Source organism: Buteo buteo, chromosome 1 (genome assembly GCF_964188355.1).
Source record: "Buteo buteo chromosome 1, bButBut1.hap1.1, whole genome shotgun sequence".
NCBI lineage: Eukaryota > Metazoa > Chordata > Aves > Accipitriformes > Accipitridae > Buteo > Buteo buteo.
In genome coordinates, this window is record NC_134171.1 from 58,939,156 (window position 1) to 58,960,675 (window position 21,520).

Below are 21,520 nucleotides of genomic sequence, written 5' to 3' on the forward strand. Positions count from 1 at the left end.
AGCTGAGGACTGTGTAGGGTCTCAGGGAAACACAGCCTAGCCAGTTCTGCTTTGGCATGGAGACAACCCACAGCCAAAACTGAAGTTACCTCCCTCATCAAATAGGTGTTACTGAAGAATAAAATTAGAACAAACAACCTCTTTGTGGAGGACATCATAATTGCAAATAAGAGATTTATTTTTATGGAAGAATTATTCAAGGATCATGAAACAGAAGATAAGCCCGCTTGCGGATGTTGGAAGATGTTACACTGGAAACATCAATATTAATATAGCAAATTGTAGAAAACATGAAATTAGATAAGGTGCTCAATTTTCAGTCATATCAGTAGGGTCAGTAGCAGCAATTACAAACAGCAGAACTTAGGGTATTAGAATTGAAGAGGAAATACATTTTGTCTTTTTTTTTCTGAAGTACAAACCATCTGTAAAGCCCTCAGTGTCTTCCATAGCATGGAGTTGTGCATGTACTAAAAAAGAGAAGCAGGACTTGTGTGCTCTTGTTGAAATTTAACACTGACAAGGAGACAAGTCAGTCTAAAGTATCTGCAGCAGAGAGAGGCAGTGGCTGCAAAGTGGTTGCATGCATGTTTTATGCAGTGGACCTCTCATTTTAGTAATCTGTCAAATGTTAGCATAGCCATTTATGTGTCAAGATTCCATTCAACTGGTATGCGCCTCTTCATCAGCACTGACAAAAAGTAACAGCATTGCTACAACAGGATCAGGCAGTAATTCCCACAACTGTCAAAACAACTAAAATCCATCGGAATGCAAGCTGGGCTGTCCCTGGGAACTTAATTTTGAGAGACCCTCAGGTTAATTCAATCAGTGTGTCTGAAATGATATATAGTCTACTTGCATATTTTTTGGACTGAGAGGGTTCAATATATAAACTTTTGGAAAAAAAATCATAAAATCTTACTCTATATAAATAGTTATCTATAAAAGTGGCTTTATCCATAGAAAATTAGGATCCAGATTCTTCATTTTCTTTGAACATAAAGTGAGAATGCCCGGCATAAATGTTGTGTCTCTACACACACAGTGGTAGACTCTTGGTAAAGCATCGTTGACATTAACAAAGCTACACCAATTTACATCAGCTGGGAATGTGATCCATAGGACCTAAGTTACACTGGAAGATAATAATGATTTCTCTCTCAAGCATTTTTTTAAGAATTCAGCCATTAAAACATGGGAAGTAATTAACATCTCAATATTACATATTGAAATTTAAAATATTGTAAAAATAGCATGTTAAGCATATAATTTTAATAACAATAGGATTGGCATTGCTTGTATGGTCGTTAAGCAATTCAGATTCTGTGTAATGTGGGTAAATCCACAGATTTCACTGAGTTTGTGTACCTATAACAAGCCTGCCATCGGCACTAAGGTATTTCTGTATCACTTGTCTATTCTGTCACTTCTAGATTTCAAGCCATGTGGTGCAGGTCTCATGTATCTGAAAAGGTATTTTAAACTCCTACTGAAGCTAACAGGAATTCAGCCAGTTTATGAAGGTAGGACTAGGCTTCAAACAGATCCTAAGACTTGGACTATTGCACTCTTCCTCTCAAAAGCAAGCTGGACACAAATTCAAACTGAATGAGGAAACTTTCCCTCTTCATGTTCTTATTCTTTTACTTGACAGCGAGGGTTTTTTAGAATAAAGCCCATTTTCTTGTCTGCAGGCAGCTCCATTCATATGGCCGATGCTTTCATTTGCACCTTCTGGTTGAGAACTTCCTTCAGTTGTCTGAAACAGAAATGAAATGTCAGTGAAGGTACGTGCATGTCTTCCAACAGTCAGCCATTGGACTTGGTTCCCATTAGGTAGCTCTGCCTGACCCTCCTCTTTTAGTGGCACAACTTCTTAGCTTTGAAAGAAATTGAACTGAATGTGTACAAATGTCTGTAAGAGGAGGGTTGCACCCCAAATCTAGTATAATCTAGATGACAGCCAGTAATCCATAGGGTCTCAGCCTTAATTACTAAATCCCTATTGCCTTCCCACCATTCGCAGCATCACTGGAAAACTCATCAAAGGACAGCTCAGCAAGCTTTCCTATAACACAGTGGGTGATGCGTTTTTAAGGGGGTCAGAAATTATATATGAGTTATCCAAAGCTGGGGCTGCAACCTAAGAAGTCCTAATTTGGATGCATGTCAGCCATTCGTACTCAAAGTGCTATGATGGAAACGAAATCCTTGGAACTCTCTGAAAACTTGGACACCTTCCAGGCTGAAGGCTTGCTTAGAAAGCCAAATAGCCATCAGTAGCACACAGTACCTAGAACTAGTAAAATAGTTGACTGCTGAGCTCACAATTTTGTGCAGCCCAAAGTCTGGCTGGTCTTCTTTGCAGACAAGGTGAGGGGCTTGTCTATAACATGTTTCTTGTTGTAGGTCTGTATTACTCAGCCCTTTTTAGATTTGCCCCAGTAACACAATCCTCTCGGGTTTCTAGTAGCGGGTTATGTTCTGAGCTCAGTTTCAAGGCACAGAACCACTCACACGACCAAAAACGAAGGTGTGCTCTACCAAAGTAATTTATACTTGATTTGCCAAACACCTATCTGAATAAGAGTTAAAAAAAAATTCAAAACATACTTTTCTTTTACACTGTGCATTTGTAGATACATTATTTTCTGTCTTCATTCCAGTTGCCTCTTCCATTTCTAAAAAAAGTAATAAAATAATTAATTAAAAAGAATCACAGGTAAGTAAGCATACAGTCAATTTAACAGCTGGCTGAAGTAAAAAATACCTAATCAGCTATTCCTCTGTGCATTTATCACACAGAAGAATAACTGAAGAATGATGAATATTTCCTAAAACATTTTTCTGAGGCAATGTGATTAATGTATCAGGACTGTGTAGCTTGGGGATGTTTAGAGAAAAGAACGAAATCAGCAGCTTGACTGTAGCATGGGGGTTCAGATAGACCTTCAGAGCGGAATTCTGCCTTTGTCCAGGTTCATGCTAGTCTAACTCCAGTTGTTATAATCTCAGGAGATGGGAGCATTCGATGTAGAATGGGCTTCGAGGGTCCTTATACTAATAGTATACCTGACATGATTTTTCCCTGGATTGGTCCCCAGGTAGAAGATAAGTAGAGCTTGAAAACCTTCAGGCTAAATTTGAGTGAGACAATCATGTTCCAGTATGCCAGTTAAAACAAACAAAAAAAAGGTAGAGCACATTACGGTAAGTTTCAACAGTGTTTCAGCAGTGTCTTTCAGGCCTGTGCTGAATTAATGTATTCGCTCCTTAACATATAGCATATGCGACCAGAAATAAGTAGTAACACTGAGTCTGTGAGAGAAAGGATCAAGAGCAGGATTTTTCCTAGAAGTCTGGATGAAGTACATATGGGGCCTTTTATTTATTTATAATAATTGGCATTAAGAACAGCAGTTTGGACAAGTGGTAAGAAATGTAATTGATTACTTTCCCTTGCACATAATGGTCTAGATTATGGTGGCTGGTGTTTCTAACGGGTCATCTGGAAATGAATGAAAGAAGAGTATTCCTCTGAGCACTAAAACATACATACCTGTGAGAAGTGCATCAATTGTCTCCACTACATGTTTTGCATCTTCCATTGTGAAACACATTGGTGGTTTAAATTTTAGTATATTTCTGTGGGGTCCATCTGCACTAAGAAGGATTTGATGCTCTTTCAGCCTGTGGAAAGAAGAAACATCTGTGTTAAACACAGGTATAAAACTATATTGTGTCCTGTCAGACAGACCCTTGAGGCTGAGTTAGATTTTGAAACTTTTCTTTTTCTAGTACTGTGTTATCAAAAGCTACACAAATTTAAACTGAAATTAATGACTAACTGCTGGGGAATATTAGGAGGGTTTGATCACTGCATATAATCTTTAGAAACCATTTACTTGTAAATAAGGTGAAGAGCTTCAGCTGTGGCTGGTGTTCGCTTTTGTTGATCTTTCACCAGATCCACTCCAACAAACAATCCAACACCCCTGGAGTAGAGACAAAAAATACAGACAAGTGAAATCCAGTGTCAGTAACCCAAGCCTTCTGTTGCAAATGCAAAACCTGTTTCTAAAAACTGCAATCCCTTCCCTGGGGTGCAAGCGGGGAAGGAGCAGGAAAGAGGAAACTTTCTCTTTGGTCGTCTTTTGGCACTGGCTACTTCAGACAATCAAGTGGGATAACAGATATTTCTGGATAAATAAATTTAGCTGCCTTATTAAGGCTACATGGCCAGTTAAGAATGATAGAATAATTTTCTTTCTCTCTTATCCTGCAAACCTCAAGCCAGGGAGCTGTGGAAGACAAATAACCAAAAAACAAGAACTAAAAAAGTGCCACAACACAACCCCCTGCCCCAAAATCCTGAAGGCAATTATCTCGGTAGTAACATGAGATGAGGAAAACCCACACTGACATCTCCAAATGAAATGGCCCAGAGATTTGAATAAGGTCTCCATCGTCCCAATAGTGTGCTGACAACTGGGCTATTGCACATGGATGGCTCTTCTCTCCCAGAGCTTTTCTAGTGGCTATGCTTACACCTAACTAAGCAGATGGATGGATGACTTTTTTGAAAAATGCACTGCCTTACAGTATCAGTTTTGGGTAGTCCATTTTAAAAGAGGTGTAGCATAATCATGACATAATGTTTCTGTGTTCCCCTCACCCTAAACTTGTTCATTTTTCTAGCACAGTTATTCTTCTCTGACATTGCTGTAAGGCACCTACCTGATATCTCCCACTAAGGGGTGTTTCTCCTTTTGCTCAGCCAGCAATTCCAGGAGGTAATTTCCTACGCGTGTAGCATTTCCTTGGAGATCTTCTTTTTCTATTACCTCCAGCACAGCCAAACCAATAGCACAAGACACTGGATTGCCTCCAAACTGACAGTAAAGACAAATAGGAAAACAAAACCCATCAGAAATGTTCATCTGTGTCTATCCATGTAGTTTTCACTTGCCTCTCCTGCTTGGCATGTTGTGAGGAAAGCTTGAAGTGGTGGCAATTTTGTGCTGCGTGGGCTGTGGAGCACCATGCCCACCACTTTGGGCAGTGTAAGAGGCCCAAGAGAGGGGCTCCCTCTTCCTCTGCTTCGGGTTTCAGTAATTTGAAGATTTCACAGCTGAAGCATTCAAGCTGCTCTCACGGTTAGCTGATTGCATATGTAGGCAAAATATTCCTGTGAAGGGCAGTGGGTGACTTCTTGAACCAGAAGGTATAAACTCCAGGGGGATTCATGGTAGCTGGGAAGAAAGCTCAGTCACAAAAGCAGAAAGAATACTTGGTAAAGAAGAAGGCTGTTCCTCTGTGGCATGCACACAGCTCTAATGTTTCCTGGTAAAGGGTCACTGTTTTGTTAGGTAACAACTGCAGAGCAAGGTCTGCCAGGGCATGAGCCTCACCAGCACAGAGCCTATCCCAGAAAATGAAATTTTACATGGTCAACATTTCAGAGTGGGGAAGAGAGAGAGAAAAGTAAGGAAGAATTTATTTGTATGCAGGTAAGCTGAGATGCATGACTTGCCAGAGGGCTAGTGCTGGTCCACATTAAGATATGCTACTCAGTACAGAGCATATTTCAAAGCCTCTACACTTGCTTTTAGATCTTAGACTGTGGTTGACTCAAACTCTTAGTCATGTGATGCAGTAATGGATGTAGATGTTAGCTGAGTCACCTGAACAACTTCTAACTGCTAAATGCAGACCAAAAGAAAAAAAGGCATACCTTCACCTACAAACTTACTGTATTGAAATACTCCATTCCAGAGGCACCAAAACTTTCAGCAATTTCCCTTGTTGTGACCACACAAGACATAGGGTGGCCATTGCCAATGGGCTTTCCCATGGTGACAATGTCAGGCACAAAGTCTTCGCCTTGCAGTTGGAATGCCCAAAAATGCTTCCCAACTCTGCCAAAGCCAACCTGGACCTCATCAGCTATGAACAGTCCACCCGCTGCACGCACATACCTGAAAACAAATAGAATAGTTTGAATGATTAGTGCTGCAGTACATGTCTTGGGTGGGCAATCTAGGACAAATGAGTTTGTATTACACAAATTCTCCAGTGTGAGACCAGGTTAGGAAAAAAAGAAAGAACGTGGCTGCTGAAACACAGCTATAGCTATTTCAATTGATAAAATTTTTAGTTTGCTAAATGTTAAGAAAAAAAATCTGCTATTTTGATGCAAATTAGGGGTACTGTAATGGTACTGCAGGGTTGTATCTATGATGGTTCAACTTCACCTTCTATCAAACTTATGGCCTGAGGATTAAAGACAGAAAAGGAAAGACAATTATCCAGCTCAAAACAGTTAGTCAGGTGATGTTCCATAAAAAGTAGAAGTGGAATCACACTCTTCAAAAAGTAGAAAGGAACCACATACAGCCAAGAACAAGAAAGGGTGACAGTTGAATTGACTGGATAAGCCCATAGTGAAAAACCTGTTTCTTTGGTTAATTTTCCAGTTGTGCCCTTTTGAAGTGATGTACGTACTCTGCCACTTTCTGGAAATAGCCCACAGGTGGAATTACTTGGCCTCCACAGCTCTGCATGGATTCGGCTATGAAGGCAGCAATCTACAAAAAACAAACTCAGGTGAGAGCTGTGTTCCTCTACTCCACCTTTGCACAAACATCTAACAGTCTAGAAATAAATGTTTAAATGTATGCCTTAATTTAATCACGCAATGGGTTGGATAACTGAGGGCTCTTTAGAACAGCTATGGTTAAAGAATTTATTCATTTTGTAATCTGGGGTGCCCAAATTTGCAGTAGCCAGGGCCACCTTTGTAACCTGATGGGAATACAAGGACCTTCGTTAAGCCCTAGTCCTACAGCTGTTGAGGTGGAAAACACCTATTGGTGTCAGTGGACGTTGGATCAGGCTCCTGGGAGCTCTGTAAATTTATTTACAAATTTCAATTTACAGGAGACACACAACAGTGTTTGCCATTTTTCCCAAGAGGTTAATGAAACTTGCTTAATGCCAAGGCTTTCCAGTAACATGTATATGTTGTGATCAGCTTTTTTGTTCAATCCTGAACACCAGGTAGAGGTGGGTAAAAGCTGAACTGTAAGATGACCTGAGGCTACACTTTGGGCACCCCTGCCTAATGCAAACAACTACACAAGTAAAACGTCAGCACGAGGCACTTGACAATAGAGGAGAAAAATTCTACAGGTGAAATAATTCCAGTTGCTAGGAATGAAAAAGAAAGTTATTTCAAGTCAGGAAGGGTAAGAGCAGCAGATCAGATACACTGGAACATCAAAATTCGTTTCTTGTCAACAGCAGAGGTCTATGCAGCAGAGATACGATATTACCCCAAAGTCTCAGCATAAGTCTGCTATTTAAGGGATTGCATCCCCACACCACTTGTGAACCCCTCCCTGAGCATCAAGAGGTCTCTCTGGGCTGGTGCAGTCTTCCTGGAAACAAGGCCGAGCAGTAACGTGTAAAGAACCGTATACTATATTTGAAGAGGCATGCTACAGCCAAAGAGTATGAAGCTTCCCATAGCATGTGAGGCTTAGCGTTTAGCACAACGTCCTGCCACAGGTCTATGTCACCAAAACCTAAGAAATATGCAAAAGAAAGGAAACAAGGGAAGAAAAAAACAAAACTATCCGTTAGTAGAGAATAAAAAAAGTTGATGAAGAAACTAAAAGAAGAGTGATGTAAGTCCATTGGACTAGAAGGGAACATGTTGTTCCAATCTCCACTGAAGCCTTCTGTGACTTCAGTGGGATTTGGATCAAGCCCTACATGTCTCAAAACACTCATGCCATCATACAAAACATTAACACACATTTTAGGTAAACCTGTTCAGAAATTGTTGGGTTTTATCAAGGTCATACTGTATATGATTGAAAGGTTCACCTTTTTTAGATGACTCCAAAGTTATCTTAATCTACTAGACTCAGAAATGTAGTATCAAATTTTATCTAGCATATTTCTCCATGGCCTGGAGACTTTTATATATCCTTGCTAGAATTTGTGATGTAGTTTCTCAGCTGACCTCAAAGCTTGCCCTAAGATATTTACAATCTACTGATTCAATGCATAAAAAAGGAAATTAAACTGCTTTGGTTGTAGCTGCTTATTTAGAACTGTATTATTGATCCTTTCATTGATGTCTAGAGAAACTGTGCTAAGAGCATCAGGTGGAAAAATGGCCCATTTTGACCACAGAACCCACCACAGAAAAATGAAGGGCAGGGGGAAGCAAGGGAACATGAGTAAAGAAACATGTCCTTAGTTGCCTGTTTCATGCCCCCATGTCACACTTAATAGATGAAACCTCAGCATTTCTAGAGCACAAGACACACACCTTACGTCCATTCTTCTGTGCTTCTTCAATAATCTTTTTCACCTCTTCAGCATAAGCACTTGCTGGATCTGGGTGGTCTTCCCTATATTTTCCTCTGTAGATATCTGGAGAAGGAGCCTGAAAAGACCAATTTTATTTTTATTTTTTTTTATGCCCATCCGTCTATGAAACATTTACTTCCTTTTCTATTGCTCTGAGCTTTTGTCTTTCCACACAGATAGATAATAGGAGTTAGTACAGCCTGAATTTCTGCATGGTATTGCAAAAATGCTTACAGGAGCTTAAACTCAATCCCGCTGTGTGATATGTTCAACATTACTGGACACAACTGTTGAAAAAGCCATCATCTACCTCATCCACCTTTCAAGACTGTCTGTCCTCTCCCCCAAGACACAATACTGAATGCTGGTGTCCATCATTTTATTTCAGATTCTTGCAGAAAGAACCACTTCTGCAACTGGAGAATGGGGTTTTCCAAGTCTGTCACGTCCCTTCCAGCGTCCTAGTCATGGTATGAATCTGTATGACCTTCAAGCCTCTACAAACAGTGTTGGCAGATGTTCAGTAAATAAGAGAAAGGAAGTGGTATAAAAAGGTGGATACTACTTTGGCAGTGTGGTTAATGCAAGGAGGTCTAGATAGGAAAGACCTACTTGGTGTACATCTCTGGGCTGAGAATGATTTTTGTCTTTGTAAGATACACAAGTGCAGGCTGAAAATCAAACAGTATCAGCTGGACACCAGTGAGCTCTATACCCAGATCTGTGTGAACTTGTGGGGTCTGCCTTTCCAGTCTTTTGAAGTAGACTCAAAAGTCCTGCATATCTTTAGTCAAACCAACACAACAGATACTGGCTAATTTCTTCAAACTGTGTAACTATACAGTGCAGTGACTCAGGAAGCTTGTAGCACTCTGAAGGAAATCAGCTTCACAGCTAAAATACCCTCTGTAAAATCCAAAAGCAAACAATTTTGCTGTATTTAATCCACTGAAAAACAGCCAAGTATATGTACTCTAGCATCAGCAAAACAGAATGAAAGCATATTTACACCAGAAGTGGGTAATTCAATATGCTGCAAACAGGCATAAAAATGACAAAAAGCAAAAAACTACACTTACCACATGCACAAACTCCTTCTTGCTGTCCTTTCCCAGCTGATTAAATTTATAGGGACTGATGTCAATCAGAGATGTAACATGGCCATGGTAAGCACTGCATGAGTGTTAAATATCGAAGTCACTTTTCACCAAATATATAGAAGAGCTAAATTTACAACTGTGCCCATAAATAATCCAGAATAAGCAACTGTATCTGCAACACAGTAGCACTGTTTGTGAAGGGATCTTGATTTAATTTAGTCTTTCTCTCAAAGGCAATACGAAATTGCTGCTGACTTTAGTTCACTAGCAAGACTGGAACCAGGAGGGTTTTTTTTTTTTCTTGCATAACATCAAGTACCAGCATGATGACAGACCAAGATGACCCATGGACTGCACTGCCCCTAAGGTGGCTGCCCTAGCAGCCTTACCTAGCAGTTGAAGTGGGGGTCCAGTTCCCTTATTTCCAGCCTGTGGACCCCACTCTGGCCAACCCAAGCTTTGCAAGCTAGACGCCAACACCATTGCAAAAACTCTCAAGAGCGTGCATTGCATTGGAAAGTGGGGATCTTATGGAGCAGCAGCACACCACTACCTGCCCCGAAGGCCCTACAGTCTAGACTGTTTGGCAGAAGCCGCTTTCAGGATAAGGATGAATATTGTTTGAATATAAAAGCTTTATACTGCAGAGTATGCTAAAGCTGGTTACTACTGAGGCCAACTTGATTTAGAAATGAGGAAACAGAGCTTTTTGAACCTAAAGCATGTAGCAGCTTCTTTCAGGGAATAAACACTTTCATTCACCCATAAACTTGAAGCGAGGGGAACCTCAAACCAAATCAAATCCATGTCACAATCTCATAGTAGCACACACATAGGGTAGAGAGGATGTTTTTTTGAACTCCTTTGTCTTCTTCACACCTTCCTACTAGCCAGTCAACAAAATCTGCCAATGAACACAAAGAAAGGACAGAAAGCCCACCCTGACGGGGCTGGTCGCTATGGCAAAAGCCTACAGAGCCCTGGGACCTGGGCAAAGAAATACCCTGTGGTGTTCAGGAAGACAAGACATGGCAGTGAAACAGTGACAGAGCCAGCTCCATCCTCAGCCTCTCCTGATGGAAGCCACTCTCAGCAGCTCCAAATCTTGGCCACGTGAGTCAAGGAAGGCTAACAGGGATCTGAGCACGGCTGAGTCAAACAAGCTTTGTGCCGTTCAGACAGAGACACGTGCTCTTGCAGTTGCTCTGGCTGGACTTTCTAATCACAGTCTGAGAAGAAGATCCAGCCCTACAGCAGCGTAACCAACCCTACAGCTGCATCTAGGATATGGAAACCCAGAGACGTGGTCGGACACCTTCTCCATGGCTGACGGCACTCTCAACGCCTCCTGATTTTGGAGCTGCTTGGTTTTGTGTGTGCACTTGTATTCACTGGAGGAGATCTGAGCATCGGTGCAGCACCATTGCAGAGCTACAGGATCTTTCTTCTTGACCACTGAATATTTATTTGTACAAAAAGAAACATGTCCAGCAAGGCATGACAAACAGAAGGCCCTTTTCCAGAGCAGCCCAGTGACCAGACCACTCATTGACATTGAAATCCAACATTCAAGTCTCTGGCCTGAATTGCTTTGGGAGGCTCTGTGGGAAATGCCCTATAACAGGTGATTGACCTTGTAGGGTGACTGACAAGCTTATTTTTCAGAGATCTTCAAAACTTGCATTTATCCAAATGTGGAAAAGGGATTTCCTGACCTGTTCTAGTATGAAAGCAACAAAGCTTTTCTTTCAGCAGGCAGTGAACTACAAACAGCAGGGGGTTGCTGCAAAGCTGCTTCTGAAGTAATGGCAGGAGTTGCTGGCTGCATTTACATAAGCTACTCTATGTACTTACTTTTCAAGGGTGATCACGTCTTGGTGCCCATGGTACTGCCGAGCCAGTCGTAAAGCAAGATCATTTGCTTCAGACCTGCATAGTAACAGATACAGCCACAAAATAGTGAGGAAGCACTTCCAATTAAAATGGTATTCTGACACAGAAGAGGAGGCATGGGACTAATGGATATAATAAGTCAACACAGCAGGCTCTGTTACTATACAGATTACAATGCTAAGGTTGAGACCGTAAATACCATGTAAGAGGGCAAAGAAAAAACAGCTCTTTGTGTAAACAGCAAACAAAGAGATGCTTTCTTTCCCTCCTCCAGTTTGCTTGTAGACATTTACCTCCTCTTGGTACAAATGAGACTGCTTTGCAGCTGAGAGCACAATGCAGCCACCAACCCTCGAAAGGCAACAGTGTGCCAGCCCCATCTCCCACTCTCCAAAACAGCTCCATCCTCCCCAGCGCTTGCACCACCAGGCAGCCGAGAATGCAGATCTGCTCCCCAGATGAAGACTCAAACTTCCAGCCTGACCCATAGCAGCCCCTCTGCTCACAAGTCCCTGCAGGTTGTCTGCTCTGGCAACATAAGTGATCACCGACTAAATGGACCGCCTAAAGAAGACTACTCGTTTCCAAGGTCATATGCCAATTCACAGATAGCATTCACTAATCTGTACATAATGTTCACCAATTTGCAGTCTAATTTCCTTTTCTTGCCACCCCCCCCCTTTTTTTGCACAGCATTCAGTAGACCAGTTTCGTGTTTTGGCTCTCTTGCATTGAGCCATCACACTAAATATGACACCTGCAAATAGGAAGGATCCTTCGACCAGTACTGGAAATATTATTGTGGCTTATTAATAAGTCCTATTTAGTAAGATTTAGACTTACTAAAGAACAGACACATCTGTTCTGAGTGTCCATTTCAAACAGAAGCAAAATAGTCATAATGGAAAAAAAAATAAATACTCAGACATACCCAGAGTTAACAAAATAGCAAACAGAGAGTTTCTCAGGCAGGGTGGCTGTAAGACGCTGTGCATACTGAACAAGGTTGTCATGCAGGAACCGAGAATTTGTATTGAGCAGTTCCATCTGTTTTGTTGCAGCCTTTATCACGTGTGGATGACTGTGGCCAACTAAAGAAGAAAATAATGAGTTATTACTAGCAAGCAGTCAGTTACTGAACCACACAAAGAAATTCAGAGAAGCACTGTGAACATCATCACTTGGAAGAAGTGTGTTCTGATCCCTATTAGAAATGAAGCAGTAGAAGCAGTCCTACAAGTTAAACTGCTTACCATGAGCAACGTTGTTGATACAGTCTAAGTATTTTTCTCCTTTGTCATCAAACATATATTGGCCCTGAGCACGCACTATCTTCAGAGGGTCCTTGGCAAAGAAAACTTTGCAGGAAGGCCTAAAAAAAAAATAATTACAACACCATTTTAGTTTTCTCAGTTGTTCCCCCTCCTTTGAGTGTTGAGGGGGTTGATCTCTTGCAGCTCCGGAGACAACTGTCACCCTCTGCAAAGAGCTCGTCAGTGGTTCAGATGGTGGTCAAGCAGTGCTCTTCCCCAAATCAAAAACAGGCCCTGCACGCCTCCCCAGGCACAGTGGGAACAGAAGCAGGTCTTTAATAAGGGCGTTTTCAAAGCATGACTCTGTCTGCAAGCAGTTTCACAGGAGCACAGTGACTGCAAGTCATTCCAGGTCCTTACATGTCCTGTTGTGTTTCTAGGCTGTAGCTCTGTTTGTTTACATGCCTTACAAACATGTATGGCCAATTAACTCGCTGGGAATAAAACTAAGTTGTTAAGCATTATTTTCTACTATAGCCAAAAATTCATTATGCAAAGGATGACTGTACCGTATAGAGGTCAAATTCAAGAACAAAACACTAATGCCTTGCAGGCTTTATTTTCAGAGGTGCTGAGCAGGTCCTAAAAATCTCACTATCTCATCCTGACTGGTTTGGATAAAATCTTTAAAAGCAGCTTTTCATAAGCACCTAAATCATGCTGGCTTCCCACAGAACTCAAGCTCTTTGTAAAATTTTCCAAAGTACTCTTTAAATACTCTTTTTTTTTTTTTCCTCTTGGAGAACATGCCATCTATGTAATTATGTTGAATGGTATCACTGAGTAAGAAGGGAAGTCTTCTAGCCTTGGATAAACAGTTGTTTCCAGGTAACTCAAAGTTATTGTCAGATATATTGTCAGACTATGAACTTGCAAAGACTAAGTGTGACTCCTAGGAAGTGAAGTGATTTACCTTCTTTCTCACAGTTTCCAGCCCCATTGCATAGATCTTTTCTGACATCTTCGGCTACTCCTTTGGTACGCTTTAAAAGCTGTGTACATCATCTCTGGCCATTTCTTGACTACAGTTTTTTTCTTCTGTAATGTGTCAATCCATTCTGTGAAAGTTTCTTTTTCTTCACCCAGCACAGCCCAATCCTATAATCCTTGCACAGGCAAGAGTCCCTTAACATTGGGCTGGCCCCTAAATAGAGGTTGCTGTGCATGCTTGATGAGGCCATGACTTTTATGAATCTTTAGTGAGCTTTCTATATATGCCCCGCATTTAGGATGCAATCAGCAAATAGCGCTGGTTTCAACAATCTGGACTTATTTTTCACTGGGTGACAGCTACTGAGGAAAGAATTAAAGCTGCACGTTCTGGAGGAACTAATATTGCGATGCAGTGGGATAAGACATGTGCCCAGGCAGGAGTGTTGCTCAGGCCACAGCTGCGGGCAGCCTTCCTGCACCCCCCCCCACCCCCCCAGTTAAACGAGGAGATTTCTTAAGCTGAGTCTAACAGAGACGTCTGTTTTTCAGGAGCATGCAGTTTATTCACACCCTCCCCCTGCACAGCCGCGTTTCAGCCATACACCTGGGTACCGCGCTCTGGTCGCTCGCTTCGATCTGTTAAAAAAGTGAAGCAGCGTTTGACGTGCTGTGTTTTAATGACTGCGTTCCCCCCGCCCGCCGGGGGAATTACAAGTGGCCCATAGATTTGGCAAGCTGAAGGGCTGACAGGTCGGGTCCGGTCCGTCCACGCACCCCCCCCCCACCCCCCGCGGGGGTTTGCCGTGGGGCCGGAGGGGCCGCCCAGCGCTCTCAGCCCCCCGGGCAGCGCCGAGCGGGTCCGGCTGGGCGCTGTCACCGCCGGAGACCTTCCTCCTCCTCCTCCTCCTCCTCCTCCTCGTCCTCGTCCCCCCGCCGCCGGCCCTACCCGATGTGCCTCCTCCGCAGGGCGAGGGTCTCGGCCTTGCTGTACCGCTCCTCCATCCCGCCGGCCCGCTCCTCCCGCGGGCTCCCCCGCCTCTTATGCCGGCCCCGGCCGCCGCCAAACCCCTCCTCCCCGCCCGCCGCCCTCCCGCTTTCCCCGGGGGGACGGGCCCGGCCGCGCCCCCACCGGGATTTCCTTTTGGGCCCACTCGCGATTCCTATTTAGGTAAAGCTCCGCCGCGGCAGTCCCGCCGCGCCTTGGAGTTGGTTGTTTTGTTTTTTTTTTTCCGGCGGTGCCAAACGGTACAAACTTGTAAAAAAAGAACCGACCCGGTGCGGGGGAGGCGGGCGGCCGCCCTTCGCCCACCCGCGAGCGTGGCGTGCCGGCGGTGGCTCGCCTGTCCTCGGACATTCTGGTGGGCAAAGCACTGCTGCTGCGGACATCCTCGGGGGGGGGGGGGGGCACCACGCGGTTGATTTAATCAAAATCAGGGTCGTAAGTCAAGGACCTTCGCAGCTCCGTAACTTCCAGAACCTGTTCGCAAATGTAGGCTGAGAGACATACTTGTGTATGTCCATCAAAGCCAGCGTCTGTATTTCTTGTAAAGCGGGGTGAATTAGTAAGAAGGAGCTATGGTTTTATACACGTAAGTAGAAAAGGGCTCTAGCCCTGGTGCTCTGATGCATTGGTACGCCCTTTTCAGTCCGGCCAAGACCTAAGTATAACTGGTCCTATGATCTCTTTCTAACCACAGCGCCAGCATAGAAGTGATTTGCTCGAATGTGGCATTTCTCCGTGGTTACCCTTGATAACCATCTCACTGGAAGAGTCAAAGCCCATAAGAAAAAGAGGGGACGATTTCATGGGGAAGAAAGGCAGAATTCGCATCAAGAGGCATCACATTTCAAAACGGCGAAGCTGCTGGTGGAGCACCTCAGCTTTACCTTCTCCCTGCCGCAGATTCACCCTCTCCTCGTCTGGAGGCTGCTCCTTGAGCTGCGTGGGCAGGCAGCAGCAAAGCTGCGCCTACTTCTCTGCCACCCCATCTGTAGCTCATCTGTGCCACCTGCAGCGCTACGTTTGGAAGAGTTTTCAGAGAGCATATGTAAAGCCACACAATTTCCTGTGCTGATGATACTTGTCTTTTCTAGATCAGTATCCAGCAAGTCATCCCAAATTTTGCAGATGGAAGAAACGCACCTCCTGATTTTTACATATTTTTATATCTCTGCCAGTAAGCTACCTTTCTGCTTCTCTAGTCAAGCGTTTCTCTTCCTACGGGCGTTTTCTTGAGCTTCTTCAGACAGTTTTAATTTTGAAGCTCCACATCTTTCATATTCCTGCATTCGTGCTCCATTGGAAACCTTGCCTCACCAGCCAACAAAACAGCCATGTAGCAGAAGTGGTAGGAGGCACCAGCAGCTACACCTCTATATCCCAGCAGAGACAGCAGCTGCCTGTCTTCAGTGACTTGTCCAGGCAGAAGAAGGTGTAGGCTTAAAAGATCTGAGGGAGTTGTCAAAGCTGTCAGCTGGGGCAGTATTGTACAGGCGGCGATGAGATTCATTGATGGGTCTCAAGAAGAGAGCAGGCATTTAGATCTGCTAACATCCAAGTCGAGCCTAGGATAGAGCCTGTCAGGAATGCTGTCTGCAATGCTTTTCCGTTTTGCCCGTGTCTCTGAAAGCTGGGGAATGATATTTAGCATAGGGTAGATGTAGTTCAAGTTGTACACGTTATATACTAGACCTAATCACAATCCCTTTGTAACAATAAGGTAAAGAAAGGCTAGAGCCCAGGCAGTGAATGGCACCATGCCAGTCTGTGAGTTTGAAGGCATTTCGGGAGAGATGGTTCTCCTGCACTTGGCTGGTGCCTGCCCTCTGTCAGTGCCGAGCACAGCCTTGTCCCTCCTCCGGGGCCGCTGGGAACGCTAACAGTGGAAAATCTCAGCTGTTTATGCTGACCTGCCCAGTCTTGCTCGCACAGAAACCCTGGACCACAAACAGATTTAAGGGATATGCAAGCTACTGTGCTTCTACTCCTTTACAAGCATGCGTCGGCAGCCAGCCCTGCTTGTATCAGGACTTTTTGTTCCAGTTTCAGCAAAAGAAAGTTTGTTCACAGCTAGATTAGTAATTGCTTTAAGCAATATTAAACTTCATCAGGAAAGCTCAGAGTGGTAGGTGAAGTAGCTTGTCAGAAGGGGAGGGGGTGTTTGTTGCTTCTCTGTTCCTTCATAGCCATGGAAAGAGGCTTAACAATGAAGAAATTATCCCTCCCTCTTGGCTCATAGTTCTTGCACGCTCTTTTGATATTATCAGCAGGAACAAGCTGGCCAAGTCTCATGTGTAGAGCAGAGGAGGTCTCTCCTCCCTGATTAGCGGAGAGATACCCTGCACGAAACACAGGGCTTTCCAGCACCTTGTCACTTGGCTTTTTTAGACCTCTCCCACTCCTTCCACTTGCCCTCATAATGCTGTGGAGTAAATAGTAGCAGCTATTTCTCCATGGTATAAAATAGTTTCTTTTTTTTTTTTTAATACTTTTGTTTTGTTTTGTTTTAAAAAAAAAAAATACTGTTTTCTCCATCCTGCTCTGTTTGCTTTCTGAACATTCTAATTGATGTTTTTTTTCTGCACTTGTTTAAGGGCTTTGTCCTGGCAGGGTATCAGCAACCAGCAGCCTGGTTTCCTGTATGAATGATGAAAAGGGGTAAATATTTTTTAAGGCTATTCAAAGTATCCAAGTAAGGTGGCTTCATCTCCCCATTTAACTGTTTAAGGAGTTACAGTACTTCTGAAAAACAATGTACTCCTAGTGCATCCTGAGAAGCAAACCCATTACAGATGGCCAGTGGAAAATGATCTGGGCTGATGTTTCAGTACAGAAAGGTAAAAAGACAGACAAACCATACCCATCTGCACCTTCTCAGGGATAGCCAGCTGCTTGGCACTTACTCTGAAAGGGGAATGGACTTGCCTGCGAGTTGATGCAGTGATCCGTCCAGCAGGCCCCTGAGTCAGTGGAGCGCAGGGTGTGTTAATTAGGTATAAATAGGCCAAGGGTAAGGCAGAAAAGAGCAAGATTGTGTTACTTACAGAGCTTCATGGCAGCATTGCTTTCCAGAGCCATTTGCATGCTTGCTGGGTCCTGGATAATTTTTGCTGAGAATCATTTCAGTGCTGAATGTGCCAGTGGTGGTTGCAGTTCCAGATTTTTAAATGGCGAATTTGTTCTATACACATCTTTCTGACACAAGCTAATTCATATAATAATGAGAGTTGATACTTTAGATTATTATTTTTTTTTGGCCATATTTGGTTTTACCAGTTTTATCTGAGCCAGAATCAATTACCTCACAATGATCTTAATATGCCAAAGAGAAGAGAGCTCCTAAAAGCTTGCAAAAACTTGCCAGGTACTTGGTAGCTCCAGGAGGGAGCAGCCAGACAAAGGTGATGCCAGTGAGAGCTCATGACTGCTCAGGTTAGGTGTGGGCACTTGGAAAAATTAGCCAAGCCGTAACCTGCATATACAAAAATAATCAGGATATTTATTAGTTAATGAACATTCTGTCTTAGCGTAAGCACATGAAAAACCTGCATCTTGGTTGATGTGACAGGAGCTGTGTCCACCTTTGATCTGAGACAAACTAAAGCAGCTTGAGTACAACTATACTAGAAGACTGTGATCTCTCTCTGACGAGGTTTATGTACAGTGTTTTCCTGAACACTTCAGGTTATGTGTATATATATTTGTGTGCATGCATATATATATGCATATATTTATATATATGTTCAGATAGACATATATATACATATATATATATGGAGCATCCAAGCTTCAAGTTTTGAGCAAGAATCCAAAACCACCGTATTTTTCTACTGCAGCCAGGAGAAGGGAGAGGCCAATGCCCTATGAGTACTCTGTCTGGAAATTAGCAGAAGCCAACACAAGACAAATTAGTAACCCTGGGAAGACAGAAAGACTGCTTGCAGGAACATGACTTAAATGTTTTGGCATTCCCTTGTTTGTTTGCTTTTAATATTTATTTGAGTGCAGTTGTTACTACTTGGTGAGAAATGAATGCTTTGTCAGGTCCTTGTTTTGTTTTGTTCTTTTTATTTTTAAACATTTCTTTGTGTGTGGTTACTATAATTGAACCCCTAGGTTAGGTGAAGCTGTGTGAGATGAGGATATAAAAAGCCACTTCTGTTGCATTTTGTTGACTTCTGTAGTGTCCTTATTACAAATGGGTAGGGATTAGCAGGTTTAGTAGGTCCACAAAGCAGAGTTGGATGTCAATAATGGCCTTTAAGTATTTAATGAAGAGCTCCATTAAAAAAAAAATACAAATGAGAGGGAAAAGAGCAGGCATTTCACATTGCAGCCCTGCGTGTGCTTTGGCACGTCACAAAATTTTGGAGGTGGTATCTGGATAGGAAGGAATGCCAGAGGAAAGTTGCGTCCCATGAGTATGGTAGGATGTGAAGGCTGTAGGGTACCGGTCAGCTGAAGTTTGAGTTCAGAGGGAGCGCAATACTGAAAAGTAACAGGGAGGCAGTAAAAGGACTGAATGGGAATTCCCACCCACAGACAGCTAGCTCTAGGAGCAGCCAGAGTGCATCGGTTGTTACCGTACTGGTAATGACACTACCAAAAATACGTGGACTGCCGGCATAGTGCTTATGGTGACTTGGCCAACATCAGAGTAGCTATGTCACCGCGAGGGAAAAAAGCAGCAACTGTCCAGAACATACTTTGTGTTTGTTTCTTGGCAGGACAGTTGCACCGGCACCTAGACGCGCCTTCCCTCCTCTACGAAAGGAGAAAGCTGGAAGGAAGGAAAGGTCGAGAGTGACCGCGGCAAAAGCGAGGACTTGGCCCGGGTCAGGACTGCCGGGCTGGCGCGGCAGCAGTGCTCGCAGCCCTCGGGGCCGCACGAGCAGCACGGCGGAGCAGGTCTGCTCTCCGCATCGCCAGGCGCTTCCTCAGGGACACTGAGCACGTTAAGCTGTAAGTACCTCATCTGGGAAAGAGAGCAGAGCTATTTTTAGTCCCCCCCAAGAGTCTAAAACAGAGCTAGATAAGATTAACGGACATTTGTGGAGATTACCAAGAGTTAAAAGTAGAGGTCAAACTCCCACGGTGCTCATTCTCTCTTTTAGCCTAGAGTGACTACATTCTTGAGGTGAAGGAAGGGGAAACAATGGGGAACGTTTTGTTTGTCTGAAATCTTTGGGGATTTAAAAACCCCAAACCTTTAAATAATGCTATGAAGAGATTACAGCTGATGCCCAATGTTTTATTTTTCAAAAAAAGTCCTTTGTTCCAGGAGACTCCTGCAAAAATGTGTTGTCTTAGACCAGGGTGCTTGAAAATTTACCATTTCAGAATAATTATTCTGCTCCATCTTTTCTGAACAAACTGGACTTGTGGTAATACAGACCTTCACATTTTCTAGCTTGCACTGTTACTCATGACACTGCCTGTGTACATCTTTATTTCTCAGTTCAGGTTTATTTTTCACCTTCAGTATTACAGAAAGGGGGGATCGGTGATTTTCAGCTTTGTTTCTTTGGATCCTAGGATGCCTGGGGACTTGCCTAAGCAATAGTTTCAACTTCTGATTAATACACAGATCCTTGCAGCTTTTCCAGAGCGAGGAAAGGCTCTAAGGTTTGCAGCAAAGTTTCTTCCTTCCTTACTTTTGTGGATGCCCATAGCCTGTGCTGCCTGTTTAGAAAAGATGACTGAATGGACTTGGCTTTGAAGGGAAAAGACACATTAAGAATAGGAAGGCTGAAGTGGTTTTTTTTATTGCATGCTGTGGGAAAATGGAACATGTTGCAAAGGCCCTGATTTTTGTGTGAATGTGAATGCTGACCGATAGGACCTGCACTAGATTTCAAACTACAGATTGGCACAATGCAGCACACACTTTTTCCAATCCAGACAGACTAGAACAATTTTTTGCACCAACATTAAGGACTTTATAACTATGCAAAATCAGCACTAATGGTTGGATTAATATTTTAATAATTACACACTTTTTACATTATGAAAATAAATCATAAATAGTGTAAAAATAATTCTGAAGATCAACTTCTCACAAGCAAGAAACAAAACCCGAAGTACAAAACTGAAAGAAAACAAAACAGTATTCAACTGAAAAACAAGGAGAAATTTTAATAATAAAAACAAAAGCATGCTGTTTGATAGGGTTCAATTAAGTCAGGACCAGAGGCCACAAGAAAGTGGTAATTAATAACAAATTAAAACGGGTGATTAAAACCTTGCAATTCTTTACGCTACTCATCAAAAGAGGTCTCGTGACATATTTACAGTGCTAAGACACTCAAAATACTTCTACTATTGATAACATGATACTGACCCATGTGTTTTTCCCCCCAAGCATTGTAATCCTTGCCAAATTACTTTTCTTTGTATTTTTATCTCTTCTACTGCGTTTATGAGACCATTTGGAATACAAAAATAACGGCACATATAGATGAACTTAAAAAAGTAAAAAATACAAATAAAAATATATAATATTTTCCAAAGGAAAAAGTCAGATACATACATCTTAGTAACATTTTTAAAGTTGTGTGATATTTTCCCAAACATGTACAATAATATAAGAATATCCACATATATGTTAACAATATGTAAAACATTCTTCCACCAACCCAACTCTTCATAATACTTCAGAGAAGTGTGCAAGTACCAATGGTATCTGGGAAATTCATACAATTTCTTTTTTAAATAGAAACAAGTAAAACACTAACGGTCCCAGGTTAAGTTAAGGCCCCCTGTTTTCCAAAGAAAATTCAATTTCCAAGCAGCATTGATAATTGGATGCATTCAAAAACAAAATGAAACAAAAACAACACTCCAAATCCTTTTTTTAAATACAAGCTCCACTTGTTTTGTGGAGTATCTTTTTCAAA

General features: G+C 42.7%; 1 protein-coding gene and 1 long non-coding RNA gene across 2 annotated transcripts in view; one reads left to right on the top strand and one right to left on the bottom strand.

Moving 5' to 3' along the window:
• Positions 1–20,293, top strand: part of LOC142033083 (uncharacterized) — a 36,963-nt gene extending 16,670 nt beyond the window's left edge. Inside the window, exons 2-4 of the long non-coding RNA XR_012651077.1 lie at positions 6,480–6,609; positions 8,774–8,855; positions 19,352–20,293. This is a non-coding gene — a long non-coding RNA (uncharacterized LOC142033083). The remainder of the gene's footprint in view (positions 1–6,479; positions 6,610–8,773; positions 8,856–19,351) is intronic.
• ETNPPL (ethanolamine-phosphate phospho-lyase) lies at positions 158–14,686 on the bottom strand. Its single transcript, XM_075032689.1, has 13 exons — positions 14,571–14,686; positions 12,632–12,750; positions 12,310–12,469; positions 11,340–11,414; positions 9,465–9,558; positions 8,345–8,461; positions 6,508–6,590; positions 5,756–5,981; positions 4,741–4,895; positions 3,909–3,998; positions 3,563–3,693; positions 2,617–2,684; positions 158–1,762 (listed from the first exon to the last, which is right to left on the bottom strand). Exons 1-13 carry the CDS (start codon positions 14,624–14,626, stop codon positions 1,631–1,633), a joined length of 1,506 nt encoding a protein of 501 aa, XP_074888790.1. The 5' UTR covers positions 14,627–14,686; the 3' UTR covers positions 158–1,630.
• Positions 20,294–21,520: the final 1,227 nt, after the last annotated feature.

Coding starts and splice junctions, on each gene's coding strand:
- ETNPPL (XM_075032689.1), bottom strand. CDS start 14,626: ATGGAGGAGCGGTACAGCAAGGCCGAGACCCTCGCCCTGCGGAGGAGG. Junction 5,982..6,507: donor TATTTCCAGAAAGTGGCAGA/GTACGTACATCA, acceptor ATTTGTTTTCAG/GTATGTGCGTGCAGCGGGTG. Junction 1,763..2,616: donor ATGCACAGTGTAAAAGAAAA/GTATGTTTTGAA, acceptor TTTCTGTTTCAG/ACAACTGAAGGAAGTTCTCA.